The 18,173-nt window shown below is 44.3% G+C and overlaps 1 protein-coding gene across 1 annotated transcript in view; it reads left to right on the plus strand.

The window, feature by feature from the left end:
* Positions 1 to 17,545, plus strand: part of SLC1A4 (solute carrier family 1 member 4) — a 31,343-nt gene extending 13,798 nt beyond the window's left edge. Inside the window, exons 4-9 of the mRNA XM_053380434.1 lie at positions 452 to 520; positions 4,297 to 4,463; positions 9,018 to 9,251; positions 10,330 to 10,524; positions 12,619 to 12,753; positions 14,984 to 17,545. Of these exons, the coding sequence (XP_053236409.1) occupies positions 452 to 520; positions 4,297 to 4,463; positions 9,018 to 9,251; positions 10,330 to 10,524; positions 12,619 to 12,753; positions 14,984 to 15,233 (1,050 nt within the window). The 3' untranslated portion in view covers positions 15,234 to 17,545. The remainder of the gene's footprint in view (positions 1 to 451; positions 521 to 4,296; positions 4,464 to 9,017; positions 9,252 to 10,329; positions 10,525 to 12,618; positions 12,754 to 14,983) is intronic.
* The last annotated feature ends 628 nt before the right edge of the window (positions 17,546 to 18,173 follow it).

Raw genomic sequence — 18,173 nt, forward strand, 5'->3', positions numbered from 1 at the left:
ATGCTTACAAACGTAAATAACACTGAATTCAATGGGATTTGTTGCTAGGTCCAGTGTATGTAAGATTGAAGGTCAGGGAATGTTCAGAAGTACCAGTGAAGAAAAAGCTTCTAGGCTACCTCTAGGCTTGAAATGGTAAAAGAAAACTATTTTGACAAATGTGTTAATTTTATTTGTACCAATGTGTGTGATGGTTTCCCTTATTATATGTATGAAGCGCTGGATGTGAATTCACAAGCTGTGTAGCAGTTTTCCCCAAACAGCTGCCCTCCAGATGTTTTAGAGTTTAGTTCCCACTGTCCCTGATTATTGACCATGGTGGTGGGAGTTGTAGACCAAAGCATTGGAAAGGCACAAAAGCTGTGAAAGGCTGCTGTATAACAATGAACTTGCATACCTCTGTAATGATACATAGAATATTTAATTGAAATACTATTTTTTTTGTTAACAGTATATTACTGATTACAACGCAGTAGTGATAAATGGAACTTCAGTTGTTGGAAATGCTTCGATTGAAAAGGTAAGCAATCGTTTTGTTTTCACCTCTCACGTTTTAAGGTTTCGCATAGATCTTAACATGTGGATGTAAATGCTTCCTTTAGAATTGGACTTTGGCTTCAAAATGTGTGTGATTTTAAAAAAAATTAAGCACTCTCAGAGAACGTTGTCTTTTAATCCTTTGTCAAACACAAGGGCAACCTCTATGCAGTGACCTGAGACCAGCGGCGTAGCGTGGGTTGTCAGCACCCGGGGCAAGGCAAGTAATTTGCGCCCCCTAACCCGTGGATTTGCGCCCCCTAACCCTACAAATCTATGCCTATAAATGATGGTCCCTCTCTCTCTCTCATATTCCAATTGATTCCCATTCCCGCCGATCGATCCCCGAAGCTCTCACCCAGCGAAATTCGTGCGTAATTACGCTTCGCCATCCCTAATCCTGCCGCTTCCACCGGGAAATCATGACGGTGCGTTTCTCCTCTCCAAACTTTCCCCGGCCCTTTGCCGGCTGGCGCAGCCCTTTTGGCTACGAGCTCCCCTCCTTCTCTGCCCGCTTCCGACCCCACCTCCCCGTCCAGCCTCCCTACCTCCTGAAAAAAGGCGCCGGCGCCGAGCAGGACACCCCCGCGGCCATCGGAGAGAGGCGGGGCCGAGGGAGGCAAGCCAATGGGCGAGGCGAGGGTAGGTGGCCACGGGGGCGGGCGCTGCCGCAGTCCTCGAGTGGGCAAGGTAGGAGCAGGCGGAGGCTGGCCGGCCGCTCTGACAATAGGGGCGGGCCGAGGGCACGACGCGGCTGGGCCCTCTGGACTTGCGCCCCCCCAGATGTTGCGCCCGGTGCAGCCGGCACCCCTGGCACCCCCCACGCTACGCCACTGCCTGAGGCCATTCTTGCAGCCCTAGAGTTGATGTTGCTGTTTAGTCATTTAGTCATGTCCGACTCTTCGTGACCCCATGGACCAGAGCACGCCAGGCACTCCTGTCTTCCACTGCCTCCCGCAGTTTGGTCAAACTCATGCTGGTAGCTTCGAGAACACCATCCAACCATCTCGTCCTCTGTCATCCCCTTCTCCTTCTGCCCTCCGTCTTTCCCAACATCATGGTCTTTTCCAGGGAGTCTTCTCTTCTCATGAGGTAGCCAAAGTATTGGAGTCTCAGCTTCAGGATCTGTCCTTCCAGTGAGCACTCAGGGCTGATTTCCTTAAGAATGGATAGGTTTGAGGGATAGGCAAATCAGCCTGTTTCTTCCTTTGTGTCACTTTAAAAAAGGCACATTTTTGCCCATTACTAGGGTTTGCTGATTGTGGAGGAGCAACCAGCCTGCTGGAATCCCAGATCTTCCAGGAAATTGTGAAACGACATGATGCTTCATATTTAGGGTCTAAAACTATATAAAACACATTTGTTAAAAGTTCGGTTGCTAAGGTTGTGCCATATTGGCCAGTTAAACATCTGTTATCCATTATTTGTTTGCAGATGAGAGCGCTGACTTGGCATGCATAACTGAAACCTGGGTGAATTGGCTGGGTGGCCCTGTTCTCAGGTGCTTGATGCAGCACCAGCCCAGTTTACGTCACTCATCCATAAACATTCCATATCCTTTCCCTGGAGACCTATCTGCACTGTGTCTGGGTGCGGTGCCTTGTTTGTGGTGTTGGGCCAATGAGACAGAACAGGGATGTTGTTAGTGTGCCATTCATCCCAATGCACAACAAACTCCCAAACTAAGCTGCTGGTGGAAGTCTTGGATGTGGTGTTGGAGAATCCTTTCACGGTAGTTTTGGGGGACTTCAGTATCAGATGGGCCAGCTTTGGACTTGATGCGTCTTAGTATGATGTCCAAATACAATCAGAGTACAGTGGTACCTCGGTTTAAGAACAGCCCTGTTTACAAACTATTTCATTTAAGAACTCTGCAAAACCAGAAGTAGTGTCCCAGTTAGCGAACTTTAACTCGGTCTACGAACGGAAGCTGAACGGTGGAAGGGCACCCGTGGCGGGAGGCCTCATTAGGGAAAGCGCGCCTCAGTTTAAGAACAGTTTCGGTTTAAGAACAGACTTCCAGAATGGATTAAGTTCGTACACCGAGGTACCACTGTAATAGGACTGTTTACATTCCAGTTCAGATGGCATGTGTGAAAACTCTTAAGCTACAAAGGGCAAGAGCCAATATGTGCTGTACTGGGTTTATATTATATTTGAAACACACACACACACTGAAACCATTTATCTCTTTTTGTTTTCTCTTGTAAGAGTTTAATGTGGCTTTTGGACGCTTAATAATGTGGAATCCTTTTCTCATGTTTTGATCTCCTGGTGCTCTGGTATAATGGAGTCCTGTGTACATTGGAAACACAGCATAATACGCCTTAGGCTGTCCCTGAAATCTGGCTAGCTGTTGCTGACTTTGAACAGTTTTCCTTTCTATTTCTTGAATGTTTCATTTTGTTTCTTATTTTAAATAGTTTGATTTTTATTTTTTTTGACAATCAGAACACCTCTAAGATACGAACAAAATATTTCTAAATAATCTCTGATTTGGCAGGTTATTGCCCCATGGATAGTTCTGGATGTGTGTGTGTGTGTGTGTGTGTTTCCATGGGTTCTAGCATAGTGCCACATCAGCACTTGTTATGTGAACTGAGACTTCCAGGTACAGCATGGTATATAAATTCAATTAATAATAATAATAATAATAATAATAATAATAATAATATGGTCAATGTCTATTCAAAAATAAGTTCCTGAAGAGGTATGCTAAGGATTCTAATAGGTGCAATCCAGCATTAGTCTGAAATGGTGTGTAATGGGGAAATATTCTATTTGATATTGAGTTACCACTTTAGCAGAGCTGGATTCTTGGGACACATGGAAAATTGGAACATCTCAATTGAATATCATGTTTTACACACATACATACCCACACACCCTGCCCTGATGTACAATGAACAATATAACATTTCACAAGCATGCCTGTGTTTTATTCTTGCTTTTGATTACGTACCTTGATTATGTAAGTTTTGTTCAGACAACATATGCACCAATCAAACATATGGGGACAATTTGGGGTTGTGCCTGCAGTACCCCCAATACATGCACAGTCACCCTAACCTCTGCACAGAGTTTACATGTGTGCAATATGTACACTTGCAGACTCCATTCAGACATTATGTCTAATGCATGTGCGGGGCAGGGGCAGTGTACACAATCAGAGTCGCTCAGTGTGCCTTTAGTCAATGCACATATGACACCGTCTTTCCTTTCACAAAAATTAACCAGATATAGAAGAAATTCTCAACCTATTGGTCTGTATAGTCAGTCTATAGAGAAGAATTTCAAGATGTCAACTATTTGATAGCAATGGTCACTGCTGAACGGAGTAGGCTGTGACCTGGTGCGCTGAGTGGGAAGGGGTTGATCCTGTGACAAAGCAGTAACCCTTAAATTTCAAGATTGGGAATCATGGAGGCTCTACTGTATTCTGAGCTCTGTTGTTTCCTGCTTGGCAGGGGGTTGGACTTGATGGCCCTTGTGGTCTATTCCAACTCTATGATTCTATGATTCTCTCCTGGAAACAAAATTTTCTGTTCAAGGTTTTACATTTGTGTCTAGAGACTGGCTGTTTCTAGTTGTCCCCTGGTGTTTCTACAATATTTTGCATGTATCTTCTATCCATTCTGTGACCTGCCATAGTTCATATCAAAAGAGGGGGAAAGGGAAAACTGACCTAAAGATTTAATTTCAAACAATTGGAGTTTAGCACTAATATATTTAATGTTACAACTACGTATTATTTCACAGTTCCCAGTTGGCACGGATATTGAAGGAATGAATATCTTGGGGCTGGTCCTCTTTTCTCTGGTTTTGGGAGTTGCCTTAAAAAAGCTTGGCACTGAAGGAGAAGAACTCATCCGTTTCTTTAATTCTTTCAATGAAGCAACCATGGTCTTAGTATCTTGGATTATGTGGTGAGTGTTCTTTGGGACGATCCTCTCTGGTGATTTTGTGTGTTAGCATCAGCAAAAGCAGCACAAATCAGCTAAATACAGTGGTACCTCGGGTTACATACGCTTCAGGTTACATACGCTTCAGGTTACACACTCCGCTTACTCAGAAATAGTGCTTCAGGTTAAGAACAGAAATTGGGGTCTGGCGGCGCAGCAGCAGCAGGAGGCCCCATTAGCTAAAGTGGTGCTTCAGGTTAAGAACAGTTTCAGGTTAAGAACGGACCTCCGGAATGAATTAAGTACTTAACCTGAGGTACCACTGTATAGGCACAGGCCAACTTGGAGATTGCCCTGATCCAACAGGCTCTTCTTATGTTCTTATGAGATGGGACTGGATTTATCATAACAGTATCGCATATCTTCTTTCTGTGCCCATGCAAATAAATTTTTTAGGGATTTCCTTTGGTGTTCCAGTACTGGGGAACTGGCAAAACTACATGTATACGTACCCACATAGACATTTCTAGTTTACAGGTATGAAGTCTGAACCAGCCTAAGAAGTATTAATGCAGTTCTTACGGCAGCATACCATCTGCCTGTCTACTTAAATGGCAGTACAGATGCCATATGAAATGCAGGATCTTTGAAATATACAGGGGACCTGCTGGTACACTTGATCCTGTTATTTAAAAACTGCACCAGCCACTCTGGGCGGCTTCCAACAAAGATTAAGGTAAAGGTAAAGGGACCCCTGACCATTAGGTCCAGTCGTGACCGACTTTGGGGTTGCAGCGCTCATCTCGCTTTATTGGCCGAGGGAGCCGGCGTACAGCTTCCGGGTCATGTGGCCAGCATGACTAAGCCGCTTCTGGCGAACCAGAGCAGCGCACGGAAATGCTGTTTACCTTCCTGCCAAGCGGTACCTATTTATCTACTTGCACTTTGACGTGCTTTTGAACTGCTAGGTTGGCAGGAGCAGGGACCGAGCAACGGGAGCTCACCCCGTCACGGGGATTCGAACCGCTGACCTTCTGATCGGCAAGTCCTAGGCTCTGTGGTTTAACCCACAGCGCCACCCGCGTCCCAACTCCAACAAAGATTAAAAATACAATAAAACATCAGTCATTAAAAACTTCCCTAAACAGGGCTGCCTTCAGATGTCGTCTAAACGTTTATCTCTTTGACATCTGACGGGAGGGCGTTCCACAGGGTGGGCGCCACTATGGAAAAACCCTCTGCCTGGTTCCCTGTAACTTGGCTTCTCGCAATAAGGGAACCGCCAGAAGGCCCTCGGCGCTGGATCTCAGTGTCCGGGCAGAGCGATGGGGGTGGAGACGCTCCTTCAGGTATACTGGGCTGAGGCCATTTAGGGCTTTAAAGGTCAGCACCAACACCAGGGGAGATTTTCTGGAGGACAGAATGTTAAAGTAAGAGGAAAGGAAGGTCTTAGGGAAGGTGGGATGTTCAGAAGGTGCAAGGTGGAGCTGGTTTGTTCAGGAAAAAAATAGGGGTTTGGAATAGGGTGGAGAAGGGATGTGGATGATAGGGTACTCTGCCTTGAAGGTTTTTGTACACAAAAAAAAGTTTCTCCACTAATTACACCACATTGGCTCACAGTCCGGTCTGAAAACTATTTGTTTCTTTCACTGTCTTACAAATAAAATCTGTTAAGTGGTTATGCCTAGTCTCCCACATAAAACCCATGCTTTAAGGGATCGGGCAGCCTCCTTGAAACAAGGTGTTCACAGTGAGACAGTAAACTTGGATGTTTGCAAGCTCACCCCTTATCGAACAGTCATTTTCAGAATATTTGACTGCAGGTGGCAACGTTCAGGTATTGTTTCATAAAATCTTCCTGGGTGAAAAGGGAAAGTGGAAGCTAGATTTCACACATAATCACTGCTTTACTTGAAATTCATCATTTTAGAGGGTGTATGCCTGCATCTTCTTAAGAAGCTTTTCTCAGCAGTTAATAGCGTCCTATGTTGGGCTTGGTCTGTAAGCAATGGAACAAATCTCATAGAACATATGACCTTAGAAACCAGACCTTTATGTTAGTACTTGCCATTAGGGATTTGTATTAGAGCAGCTTAAGGTTTTTACTTCCAAGGATAATTAGGGATGGATGAGCTCATTAAAGTTTGGCCCACCCAAGTTCTCAGCGTAAACACTGGGGGCAGCCATGCTTTCTTCCCATACTGTTCCCCCTGAGAGTAACAGAACATTGTCAGATCCCATCACTCCCAAAAGGACTTGCTGTATACGAATTCAACAAACAATACACAGGCTAGTGATATAATAGCAAAATGCAAAGTCACACAAAAATATATCACCAAGGGCAACTGCTCCACAATAAGTAGCCTTCCTTAGGCTAACAAATAGAAGGCCAGAGAGCCTCTTCCTGTAGCAGTAGTAATAATAACAATAATAATAATAATTAATAATAATAATAATAATTTATTTATTTATTTATTTATTTATACACCGCCTATCTGGCTGGGTTTTCCCAGCCACTCTTGGTGGCTCCCAACAAAATAATAATAATAATAATAATAATAATAATAATAATAATAATAATAAAGTGATAAAACATCAAACATTAAAATAAAATAAAAAATCCAAACCTGAACAGCAAAATGCCAATTGTGTCACATGATACTTAGATTTGAAAGTGGCCAAAGGGAGTGTGTGACTTTTGAAGGGCTGAAAGACCTGAAGGCCTGGCTGCTTGTCCCTGTGTAGACCTGTATTATCACTTATATAATAATAACAATTTATTATTTATACCCGCTCATCTGGCTGGGTTTCCCCAGCCACACTGGGCGGCTTCCAACAAAATATTAAAATACAATAGTAAGTCAAACATGAAAAACCTCCCTAAACCTCCCTTCAGATGTCTTATAAAAGTCAGATAGTTGTTTCTTTCCTTGACATCTGATGGGAGGGCATTCCACAGGGCGGGCACCACTACCAAGAAGGCCTTGGGAGAGATGCATATAAGGACAGATTGGCCCAGTTTTCTAAACTATTGATTGTATACTGTTAAGATTTCACTGTTCAGCTTGATAGTTAAGCCCATTTGTGGGAAGAAACGCTGATTATACCAGAACATCATTGACTCACAAGTTGATGTACACAGAGGTGATTGTAAAGAAAAAGACTACTTCTGTGATTTATTTATTTGCTTGTTTACACTACTTAATGTGGAGCAGTTGCCCTCGGTGATATATTCTTGTGTGACATTGTATATGAATTCAAAGCATGCAGAGACAAGGAGCCCTGGGTGTTAGCCAGTCCAAGTTACGGATGCCCTACTTTTGGGAGTTTAAACGCAAAACATTTTTATGGACCTTCTTGCAAAGCAATCCACTGGACTGTGGATTCTGAAGTGGAAGATTAATGTTTTCTGAGCCACGATCTGCCCAGATCAAATCAGGTGAGCTTGCTCTGGAATCTGAGTAGGATTCCTCCCCCTCCCCCGATTCCTAAATATAATCCCTTTGTAATATTAAAGCAATTGATAGGTGGCATCGTCATTTTGTCATTACTAAGCCAACACTCCAAGTTAATCAGTCATCAAATAATCCTCCACTTTGTAGATTATGGGCATACATTTTGACTTGACCCTGGAATGAACAGAAATTCTCAGGGCTGCTTTTCTCCTTTTCTGGAATTTATTATCTCCCTCTTTGAAATCCTAATTAGCAAATTGAAGAAAAGCCACCCAGCTATAGATTAAAAGATCAAACAGATAAGTTTTGTTTTTTAAAGTGGGATTCAAAACATCAGCTTCATTAGGTTTCATGCTCAAATCATATTTAGAAAAAAATAATGTTGCTTTTATGCTTAGTGAAACCATTGGTTTATCTTACTCAGAATTGTCTATATGTCTGGCAACCACTCTCCAGGGATTCAGACAGGAATATTTCCTGGCCATACCAATAAATGGAAGAGAGTCAACCTGGGACCTTTCGTAAGCCTGGATCAATTTGTTCTGCTCCTATGTATTTAGGAGGCCCACACACTTATTTAAACAGCAGCATTAATATGATGTCCCTTGCCCAGTAGATGAGAGAAGAGACAGTGACAGTTTTGCTGTGGGAGCACAGATATTTTACCTGTAGCTCTCAGATCTTCCCCTGCCCCATTTGAGCTGGATCAGTGCTGCGGGGCTGACTTAGCATAGCATGGAAGCAGACTAATAATGAGGGTGGGCCTTAAATATAAGGGTTTGGGAAATGTAGACAATGCAGAAAGGGTAATATTGTTTGTGGGAGGAAATATGCTCATCAAAGAACAAACCTTAGTCAAGTTTTTAAGCTTCGGGCAGGTGTGCGCAAGGCTTGGGGCGGCAGCCGCGGCTGGGGGGGGGAATAAATTTTTTTTATTCATTTCCCCCCCAAAAAAACGAGGTGCGTCCTATGGGCCGGTGCGCCCTATAGAACGAAAAATACGGTAGAATGTTGTTCCAGACTTGGTCTGTATGGCATGGCTATTGCATTCTTGACATGCTTTCGTTTATGGCACTTTAAAGACCTTGTTCCTTACTAATGTTGAATGTTAACTTCCTTGCAGGTATGTACCTATTGGCATTACATTTCTTGTTGGAAGCAAGATAGTGGAAATGGACGACATCATGCTTCTGGTGGCGAGCCTTGGGAAATATATATTTGCTTCGATTTTGGGCCACTTCATCCATGGACTGGTCGTTTTACCACTTATTTATTTTGCAATTACACGCAAAAACCCATTCACTTTTCTGCTAGGACTTATAACACCGTTTGCAACAGCTTTTGCCACTTGTTCCAGGTTGGTTGATGTAAGCTTTTATATGTGAAATGGGAATAGCATTATTCTAATTCAGGGTAATAATTCTAGGTTAATGACCTGCTTAGTCATTTTCATAGCTTTTATTGCAACGCAAGAAACCCTCTTATGGGTGTCTAATTTCTCAAAATGTCACACAGGCTTTTATAATGATATTTGGATGTCCCATGTCTATATACCCTAATATAGCTGTCAGAATTTGACAGAGTAATCCTGCCCACCAGATCCACTGGCTGAAGAGATTTAAGATGGGGTGAAGTTTCTCCAGCAGAGCAGGGGTGCCCACCAAAGAGCCCCCTCTCTCCTTGCAAGTGTAATGGAAAGCTCTGCAGATGTAGACCTGCTAATGGTAGTAGCCATTAGTTAGGGCCCGAAATAAGGCATTTCAGGAGCAGGCCAGAGGCAGCCTTGGTTCCACTGGATCCAAAGTCTTCCAAGATCCTCCAAGAAGCTCCAAGATCAGGCTCATAAGCTATGCCACTTTGAGACTGACATAGCCATTTCCTCTTATTAGTTTCAAAGCGGGTGGGGGGCATTTACAATTGGGCTAGGGCTAAAAAGAGAGAGACGTCCCTGTTGCAACCCCATTGTGGGCAGCTCAAGCCAGGAGTTGTAAATGATCTGTTTCTTCACTCCCTTTCCCACTTAGGAAGGCTCTGACCAGTTTTAAAGGGCCAGAGAAAATAGCCGCACCTCCCTAATAGTGTGAGATAGCTGAGGTGCAAATTGTCTGCTTTTGGCCACCAAGACAAATAATGAAATCCAGTGTAATCTAAATTCTTGGACAGTGTCTTGCTTAAACTAGTCATAACAGCTCTGAAACAGAAACAGCAGTTTTAAAATGTACCCTAGACCGCCCTTTATTTTTCCTCTTATAAGACTTGGGTGTCTCTTTTGTAAATACAGAACGTGGAGCTCTTTTACCCTAGAACGGCATGTAACTGGAATGCTGCACAATATGTTTAGGCTGGCAGAGAGATCCAGCTGTTAGAATGTTTATATTAATGGGTTACATACATTGCCAGACCTGATGATGATATCCTTTCTTGGCCACATTTAGCTCTGCAACTCTTCCATCAATGATGAAATGCATCGAGGAGAATAATGGAATAGACAAAAGAATTAGCAGGTTTATTCTGCCAATTGGGGCCACGGTGAACATGGATGGAGCTGCCATTTTTCAGTGTGTCGCTGCTATCTTTATTGCCCAGCTGAACAACCATGAGCTCAATAGCGGACAGATCTTCACCATTCTGTAAGTTGCAATGCAGAGCTGCCTTTTTCTGATGGCCGAATGCAGCGATGGCTCCACTGTGGATATGCAATAAATGGAGTTATCTAGCTGTAAAGGTGCAAGAGAGCTTTCTTGCAGCTTTCTTGGTTGCACCGCTAGTACTATTTAGAACGTGTGCCCTTCACAGAGGTGGTGGGTTAAATCCAGGCTTTCCCTTCTGTGGATGAAGGAGCTTTCGTTTGCGGAAGGGACTCAGATCCACGGGAGTAAGCCTTCCACCAGTCCTGCCAGTCGTGTCCAGTGCCACTCAACATGCTGTTCTGGAGGGAGGATCCCTCAGATCTTCTTTGGGGGTGGGAGCACAGGAGTCTGCAGGGGGAATAGGCAGAAAATAATGTCCTCTTAAGACGGCACCCCATGGACAATGTTCCACTTCATGGGTAGTCTGGGTTCAATGTGCTGAAAGCAACTTTCTCCTCCCAGTGAGAAAACAGTATATTTTGCAATTGTGAATAAGTGTTCAGATGGGCAGAAGGTCTGAGCATGAGACTCATGATCTCAGGGTTGTGGGTTTGAGCCCCATGGTGGGCGAAAGAGGCCAAGCTGGGTCTTCTTGCAGAGGCGGTTTCAGGGTAGCGTGACCGGTTTGGCCACACTGGGCACCAGCACTGCAGGGGGCACCACAACAATGATGTGGAACAGAGTGTGGCAGTTGGGTGTGCACTGAATTTTAGCGTCACACAGGGGGCCACTGAAATTTGAGAGCCCAAAGTCTGCCACTTGCTCCCTTCCAAGGCAGACCAAGCTAACCCCATTTCTGTGGCTTTCTGCATGGAGGCAAAAGCCTTTGTTCCTAAGCTGATGTATAAATACGTTGCCATTGGTTTTAACTGGTTGTTTCTATTGATGCCTCCTCTTTTTTGCTTGCTTTTATTAATTTTTTGTATTGCTGTTAGTTATTTTGAGCACCGTCTGGTGAAAAGGCAGGCTACAAATTTACGAAATAAGATAAATAGATACATAATTAAGCCGAGTGTGCACAACAGTGATTCAGATATGCAGAATACAGCTTGAAGAAATATATCCACTTTTAATTGTGAGTGTGATGCAAATGGAGACCATGATGAACAAAATTAAACCTAGTGCTGGTAGTAAGTGCATAGTTCCCAATGGTGATATGAATCATCTGTGTTGCAAAAAAGCACTTCTGTTTTTACATCTAAGTACCTGGAACATAGGGACGTGGGTGGCGCTGTGGTCTAAACCACTGAACCTAGGGCTTGCCGATCGGAAGGTAGGCTATTCGAATCCACGCAACGGGGTGAGCTCCCGTTGCTCGGTCCCAGCTCCTGCCAACCTAGCAGTTCGAAAGCACACCAAAAAGTGCAAGTAGATAAATAGGTACTGCTCCAGCGGGAAGGTAAACGGCATTTTCGTGTGCTGCTCTGGTTTGCCAGAAGTGGCTTAGTCATGCTGGCCGCATGACCCGGAAGCTGTACGCTGGCTCCCTCGGCCAATAAAGCGAGATGAGCACCGCAACCCCAGAGTCGGCCACGACTGGACCTAATGGTCAGGGGTCCCTTCACCTTTACCTTACCTGGAACATAGGGATGCAGGTGGCGCTGTGGTCTAAACCACTGAGCCTAGGGCTTGCCGACTGGAAGGTTGGCAGTTCGAATCTACGCAAAACAGGGTGAGCTCCCATTGCTCAGTCCCAGCTCCTGCCAACCTAGCAGTTCGAAAGCACGCCAAAAAGTGCAAGTAGATAAATAGGTACCGCTCTGGCGGGAAGGTAAACGGCATTTCCGTGCGCTGCTCTGGTTTTGGTGTTCTGTTGCGCCAGAAGCGGCTTAGTCATGCTGGCCACATGACCCCGGAAAAACTCTGCAGACAAACGCCGGCTCCCTCGGCCTGTAAAGTGAGATGAGCACCGCAACCCCAGAGTCGTCTGCGACTAGACTTAACTGTCAGGGGTCCTTTACCTTTTTACCTGGAACATGTTGTGCCAGCATGTGGGAAGGAAGAAATAACCCTAGACATAAAAGGAAACCTTTGGCATATGTGCATATGTGCCATTGCAGCACAACAGTAACCAAAATTGATTCCCATTGACAGTGTAACGGCAACTGCATCCAGCGTGGGAGCTGCTGGAATCCCAGCGGGAGGAGTTCTCACCATAGCTATTATCTTGGAGGCAATTGGACTCCCCACCAATGATATCTCCCTCATATTGGCTGTCGACTGGATTGTGTAAGTACTTGGTGTGTGGTTAGGGCACACATGATTGTGGCGTCGTTGCAGGTGGTTGGTGGCATGAATTGAATATTATATTTTGAGGGGAGCATACACCACTCCAGTCTCCAAGTGGTGGGAGATTCCTGGGCTTCCAGGTGCTTCACCCAAGGTTGTGTTTCCTTTGCAACGAGGTACCGTGGAGACTGTAGTGTCCTTAAGATATATGGTTTATTTACACATATATACAAGCTGAGCCTATGATGGAGGGGCTCACAGCATTGACATGCCAAGAATGTCCTGCTTCTCCCATAGCCACAGCCTTGGATCCTAGCAGAAATCAGCCATGGCGCGCGCTCTCTCCCTCCCTCTCTTTCTCTCTCTGCGTTTCCAATCTTCCACTTTTGTATCCAGCTTCTAGCTCACATCACTCAACTCTCAACTCCAGCCTCTTGTCTTTCTAACTAACAGAACGTTGAGAAAGGGAGACCCACACGTTTGTCCTTTGGCACAGAGCCATTCCCATATTTAGTGGGCCATGATCAGGCTGGCATGGCTATTCCAGCAGTTGAATCTGTGCTGGATCCAGGAATTAGCTTGCCTGCCTCCTCCCCACAAACTCATAACAATACATTTCAGAATATATATTTTTTTTAAGCTGACAGTGTGAATGAAGTACAGAATTCCTAAAAGGCAGGAACCTAAAAAATGAAAGAGAGATGCTGTATACTGTAGGTCAGTTATCAAGGGCCAATCTTGATGATGTTATGGCACAGCTTATGCTTAGAATCTCCAGTTAAAGTGATTAGGGACTCAGCTACATTAGTAAAAAAAACCACACCAATGCTTTGACTGTGTAACACCAGATGGCGCCAGAGAACAAACATATTTTCTATGCGATTTTTACATAGGTTTTTTTTTGTTATAACGATTTAATTTCTGACTTATTTATAGCGTGGTTTTCCCCCCCTGTGTGTAGATCCACCCTGGGTTGCAGTCTACCAGTCAGTAGACAATTTGGGTCCAGATTGATCAACAGTCTGACAAGCTATAAGACAGTTTGTTGTGTGAGGGGAGCTAAAGTTTCTCTCCATAGCAACTTACTTTCCCACAATCCACCCCTCCAGACACTTTTTGTCTGGCAGCACTGGGAATGATTGACTTTTGACTTATCCACGCTTCCCTTTCCTCCGCTCTTTCCAGGCATGGTCTGCGCTTTAAAGCTCCGTGCGAAAACCCGCTCTTTAAAGCTCAGTTGGAGCAAATAGCAATCCATGGAGAACCCAAATTGACATTTGCTCCGATTGAACACTGAAAAGTGGGGAAAGCTCAGACCAAAAAAAAAAAGAAAATGCCTGGGACACAAGAGCTTTTAAGCGTGGGCCTGTGGTTGGAAAGAGTGGGACAAAAGATAAGTGTGGACAAGCCCTAAGAGAGAAGCATTGTGGAGGGTGGAGCTGTAGGGAGCTTCAGTGTTGGAGCACCCTCTCTGCTTGCAGAAGGTCACAGGTTCAATCCTCAACATCTCCAGGTAGGACTGAAACCCTGAAGAGCAGGTGCCAATTAGCCCTGACAATACTGGGCTAGATGCACTGTTGGTTTGACTCGTTATAAAGCAGCCTTCCATTTTCCTATGAGATAAGCCACAATTCAGCAGAGAGTAGCCTCCCCTCCCCTGGAACTGCTGCTGCCCTGTCTGGTTAGAGTCAGACCCTTGGACAATATAAGTATTGATGCCTCCAGCCAGCTATAGTAACCACTGTTCTGATTACCACTGACCTTTAAAGCCCTAAACGGCCTCGGTCCAGTATACCTGAAGGAGCGTCTCCCCCTCCATCGTTCTGCCCGGACACTGAGGTCCAGCGCCGAGGGCCTTCTGGCAGTTCCCTCGCTGTGAGAAGCCAAGTTACAGGGAACCAGGCAGAGGGCCTTCTTGGTAGTGGCACCCACCCTGTGGAACACCCACCAGATGTCAAAGAGATAAACAACTACCAGACTTTTAGAAGACATCTGAAGACAGCCCTGATTAGGGAAGCTTTCAATGTTTAATAGACTATTGTATTTTAATATTCTGTTGGAAGCTCACAGAAATGGAGCAAATTCTGAGAAGCTCTACTCAGTTTCTCATGACGTCTGAACTGTATACATCTGGGGGAAAATGGTACCCTGTAGGCTGACTGAGCAATCTCATCTCCTGTGATGTTTTGTTAACACCGGGTTCCCTTTGTCTTCTTTCCCAATTGACCAGGGACCGGACCACTACAGTTGTGAATGTAGAAGGGGATGCCTTTGGAGCAGGTATCCTTCATTATCTGAATCAGAAAGAAGCCAAGGAGAAAGCAGAAGAAACACTAAATGAAGTCTGCGTAGAAGCCGTTCCAAACAGCAAGGCTGAGGGGGAAACGTCACCTCTGGTAATGCACAGAAGCCAAGACATCACATTTGCCGCTCCGCCACCTAGCACTAAAGATCTAGAATCTAAAGAGTCAGTCCTATGAATGAGAAGGAGCGGGGAGGCACTTTGAGGACACTGTATGTTGGAGACAACAGCATATTTAACTTGGAGCAGACCCAAGCGGCCGTTTGGATTGAACAGATGCGTCCCTTTTCCATTTTGGTGGTATGGAACACTGTGGTAGCCAGTCACAGACTACGTGTGTGCGCGCGCATTTCTGGTGTGTTTCCCCCTTTGAGTGCAGACACTTTTGTGATGAGGTAGTGATGTTTCATAGTTTTGCGTGTGTGCAAAATATGCAACACTCGTGCGCTGATACGAGTGAAAGCAAGGTGTTTGCTTTTTGCTGGAACACTAAAGGCCCACTCTGAGAGGTAGATTTTGACAGCTGGATCGTACTAGGCAAGGTCACCTTGATAGCCTAGCTTGTACGGGGAGACAAATTGAGTTCTCTCCCTTTATTACATCAAGCCTGCCCTGTTGTATTCTGAAAGGCCCTCTCTCTGTGAAGGGATAAGTCTTCTTGATTCTAAGGCCAGAGATTATGGGATTATGTTTCTGCTACCAGTTACTGGATAACTCTTGATAATGCAGAGTGGACTTGAACCAATGTATGCCAGACATGCATGCCTAATGGAAACTAGTCCTAGCTATTCTAAAAAGTACATTCTCATTTACTGTATTTTTTGCTCTATAAGACTCACTTTTTCCCTCCTAAAAAGTAAGGGGAAATGTGTGTGCGTCTTATGGAGCGAATGCAGGCTGCGCAGCTATCCCAGAAGCCAGAACAGCAAGAGGGATTGCTGCTTTCACTGCGCAGTGATCCCTCTTGCTGTTCTGGCTTCCGAGATTCAGAATATATTTTTTTTCTTGTTTTCCTCCTCCAAAAACTTGTGGTCTTGTGGTCTTATAGAGTGAAAAATACGGTATATTTCTCCTATCCCCCTCCTGCTAAGCCACACTATCTGTGTATGTTAAACATTGGGATATTTGAAAAGAATCTTTAGCTGCTCCAACTAAGAAATGTCAAGAACCTGTAACTATACAGGAATGGCCACAGTGAACTTGATGTGACAAGTTCAAAGACTGTTTTACACAAGACACTTAATTTGCCTCTGAGCATCTCTTGGCTCCTTTATTCTAACATCTGGCTATTGTTTAGACAGATGAAAGGCATTTGTAATGTAATTGAACATTCTGGATTATTGGTAAGTGTTAGCATCCATATTACAAACCTGATTGAAGAAAGACTGATTTAAGCTTCCTGTGCAGATATTCTCATTCTGGTTTCCTTCTTATCACTGGTACTAGTTAACACACATTATTACTTAAGGCCTTAAACCTCAAGAATGCAGACCAAAGAAAAGACTTGAAGCAGTATAGTCATTATTTTCTCTATGACTGTTAAAGTGCTTGTTCTTTGCTTTAGAAGAGCAGTTCTTGACCTCTAATGCACTACTACCAACTATTTCTGCACCATTATCATTAAATGCCCCCTAAGCCATAGGTAAGAATTGGGACATAAAAACAGGACTCCAGAAAAGGCAACTTATTCTAATATATAGGAATAGAGAGCTGTTGCAAATGCATCCCTGCTCAGAATACATTTAATACATTATATCGACTGTTTTGGAGGAAGAGAGAACAGAATGAGAGCCTGACTACCTTTCCCCCAAACAGGTACAGTGGTACCTCAGTTTTTGAACGTTTCCGTTGATGAATGTTTCAGTTTTTGAACGCCGTAAACCCGGAAGTAAATGCTTCCGTTTTCAAACGCGCCTTGGAAGTTGAACGGCTTCCACTGAGTGTACAGTGGTACCTCGGGTTAAGTACTTAATTCGTTCCGGAGGTCCATTCTTAACCTGAAACTGTTCTTAACCTGAAGCACCACTTCAGCTAATGGGGCCTCCTGCTGCTGCCGTGCTGCCGGAGCATGATTTCTGTTCTCATCCTGAAGCAAAGTTCTTAACCCGAGGTAGTATTTCTGGGTTAGCGGAGTCTGTAACCTGAAGCGTATGTAACCTGAGGTACCACTGTATATGTTATTTTTCTCAATTTTCTCTATTATTTTTGTAAACTGCCCTTTGTGCCTCGGTTTCTGAACTCGAACAATCTTCCGGAACGGATTACGTTCAAAAACCGAGATACCACTGTATTTTAACACCCAGCTGGGACTTCTGGATTGAGCTTTGAATCCAGGCACTCTCCCACAAAACCCTGGCTTGTGCTTCTTTGTACAAGATGGGGAGCCTTTTAGTGTAGGATAAAATGGGATAAGCTGAGATGAACTCCTCCTTGATACATGGATAGGAAACTTTTGATTATCTTACTAATAATAATAATGCTGATTTCTTATCTGCCTCTTAGGAGAAATGATCTGGTCTCTATCTGCTGAAATGACCCTTTTTCAGTCAGCACAATTTGGTTTAGTGCGGGCCCTTGAAAAAAGGTTGCACATGAATACTGGCCCCCAAAATCTCCCTTCTCTGTGGGAACACAGCAGTATTTATCATGTGTACCTTTTCAGGTGTACTTCTTCTTACAATGTGTTATGCAAAGAATGCCGTCTTGTTTTGCTGGGTCCTATAGCTAAAGGTCTATGACATGCTGACTGACAAAGGCCCTGCTGTAGTCTTAGTAGCCCAGCCAGTTAAGCCAGTCCTCTTTGCACAAATTGCCAGGTTCTCTTTTGCAAGAAAGATACAATCTGTAAATAATCCCATTGCCTTTCAGTTAGATAATCATTGTCATAAGATTGCATCTATCCCTTGCTTAATTTGTTGAGCACACTTCAGAAAGGATGGGGGTATATTCTCACTGTCTGTGGTCTTGATTTCAGGGTTCCTGTTGAACAAATGACAGACATACAGACTGAGATAACAGATGATGCAGATAAACTTAGCTTACATTGAAGAGAAAGGCAGTGTACATCTTTTCTTGTTTCTGGCAGCAGCTTATAGCTTTGTTTGGGGTTCATGAGTCA

This window comes from Podarcis raffonei, chromosome 3 (assembly GCF_027172205.1).
Source record: "Podarcis raffonei isolate rPodRaf1 chromosome 3, rPodRaf1.pri, whole genome shotgun sequence".
NCBI classification, from domain to species: Eukaryota; Metazoa; Chordata; class Lepidosauria; order Squamata; family Lacertidae; genus Podarcis; species Podarcis raffonei.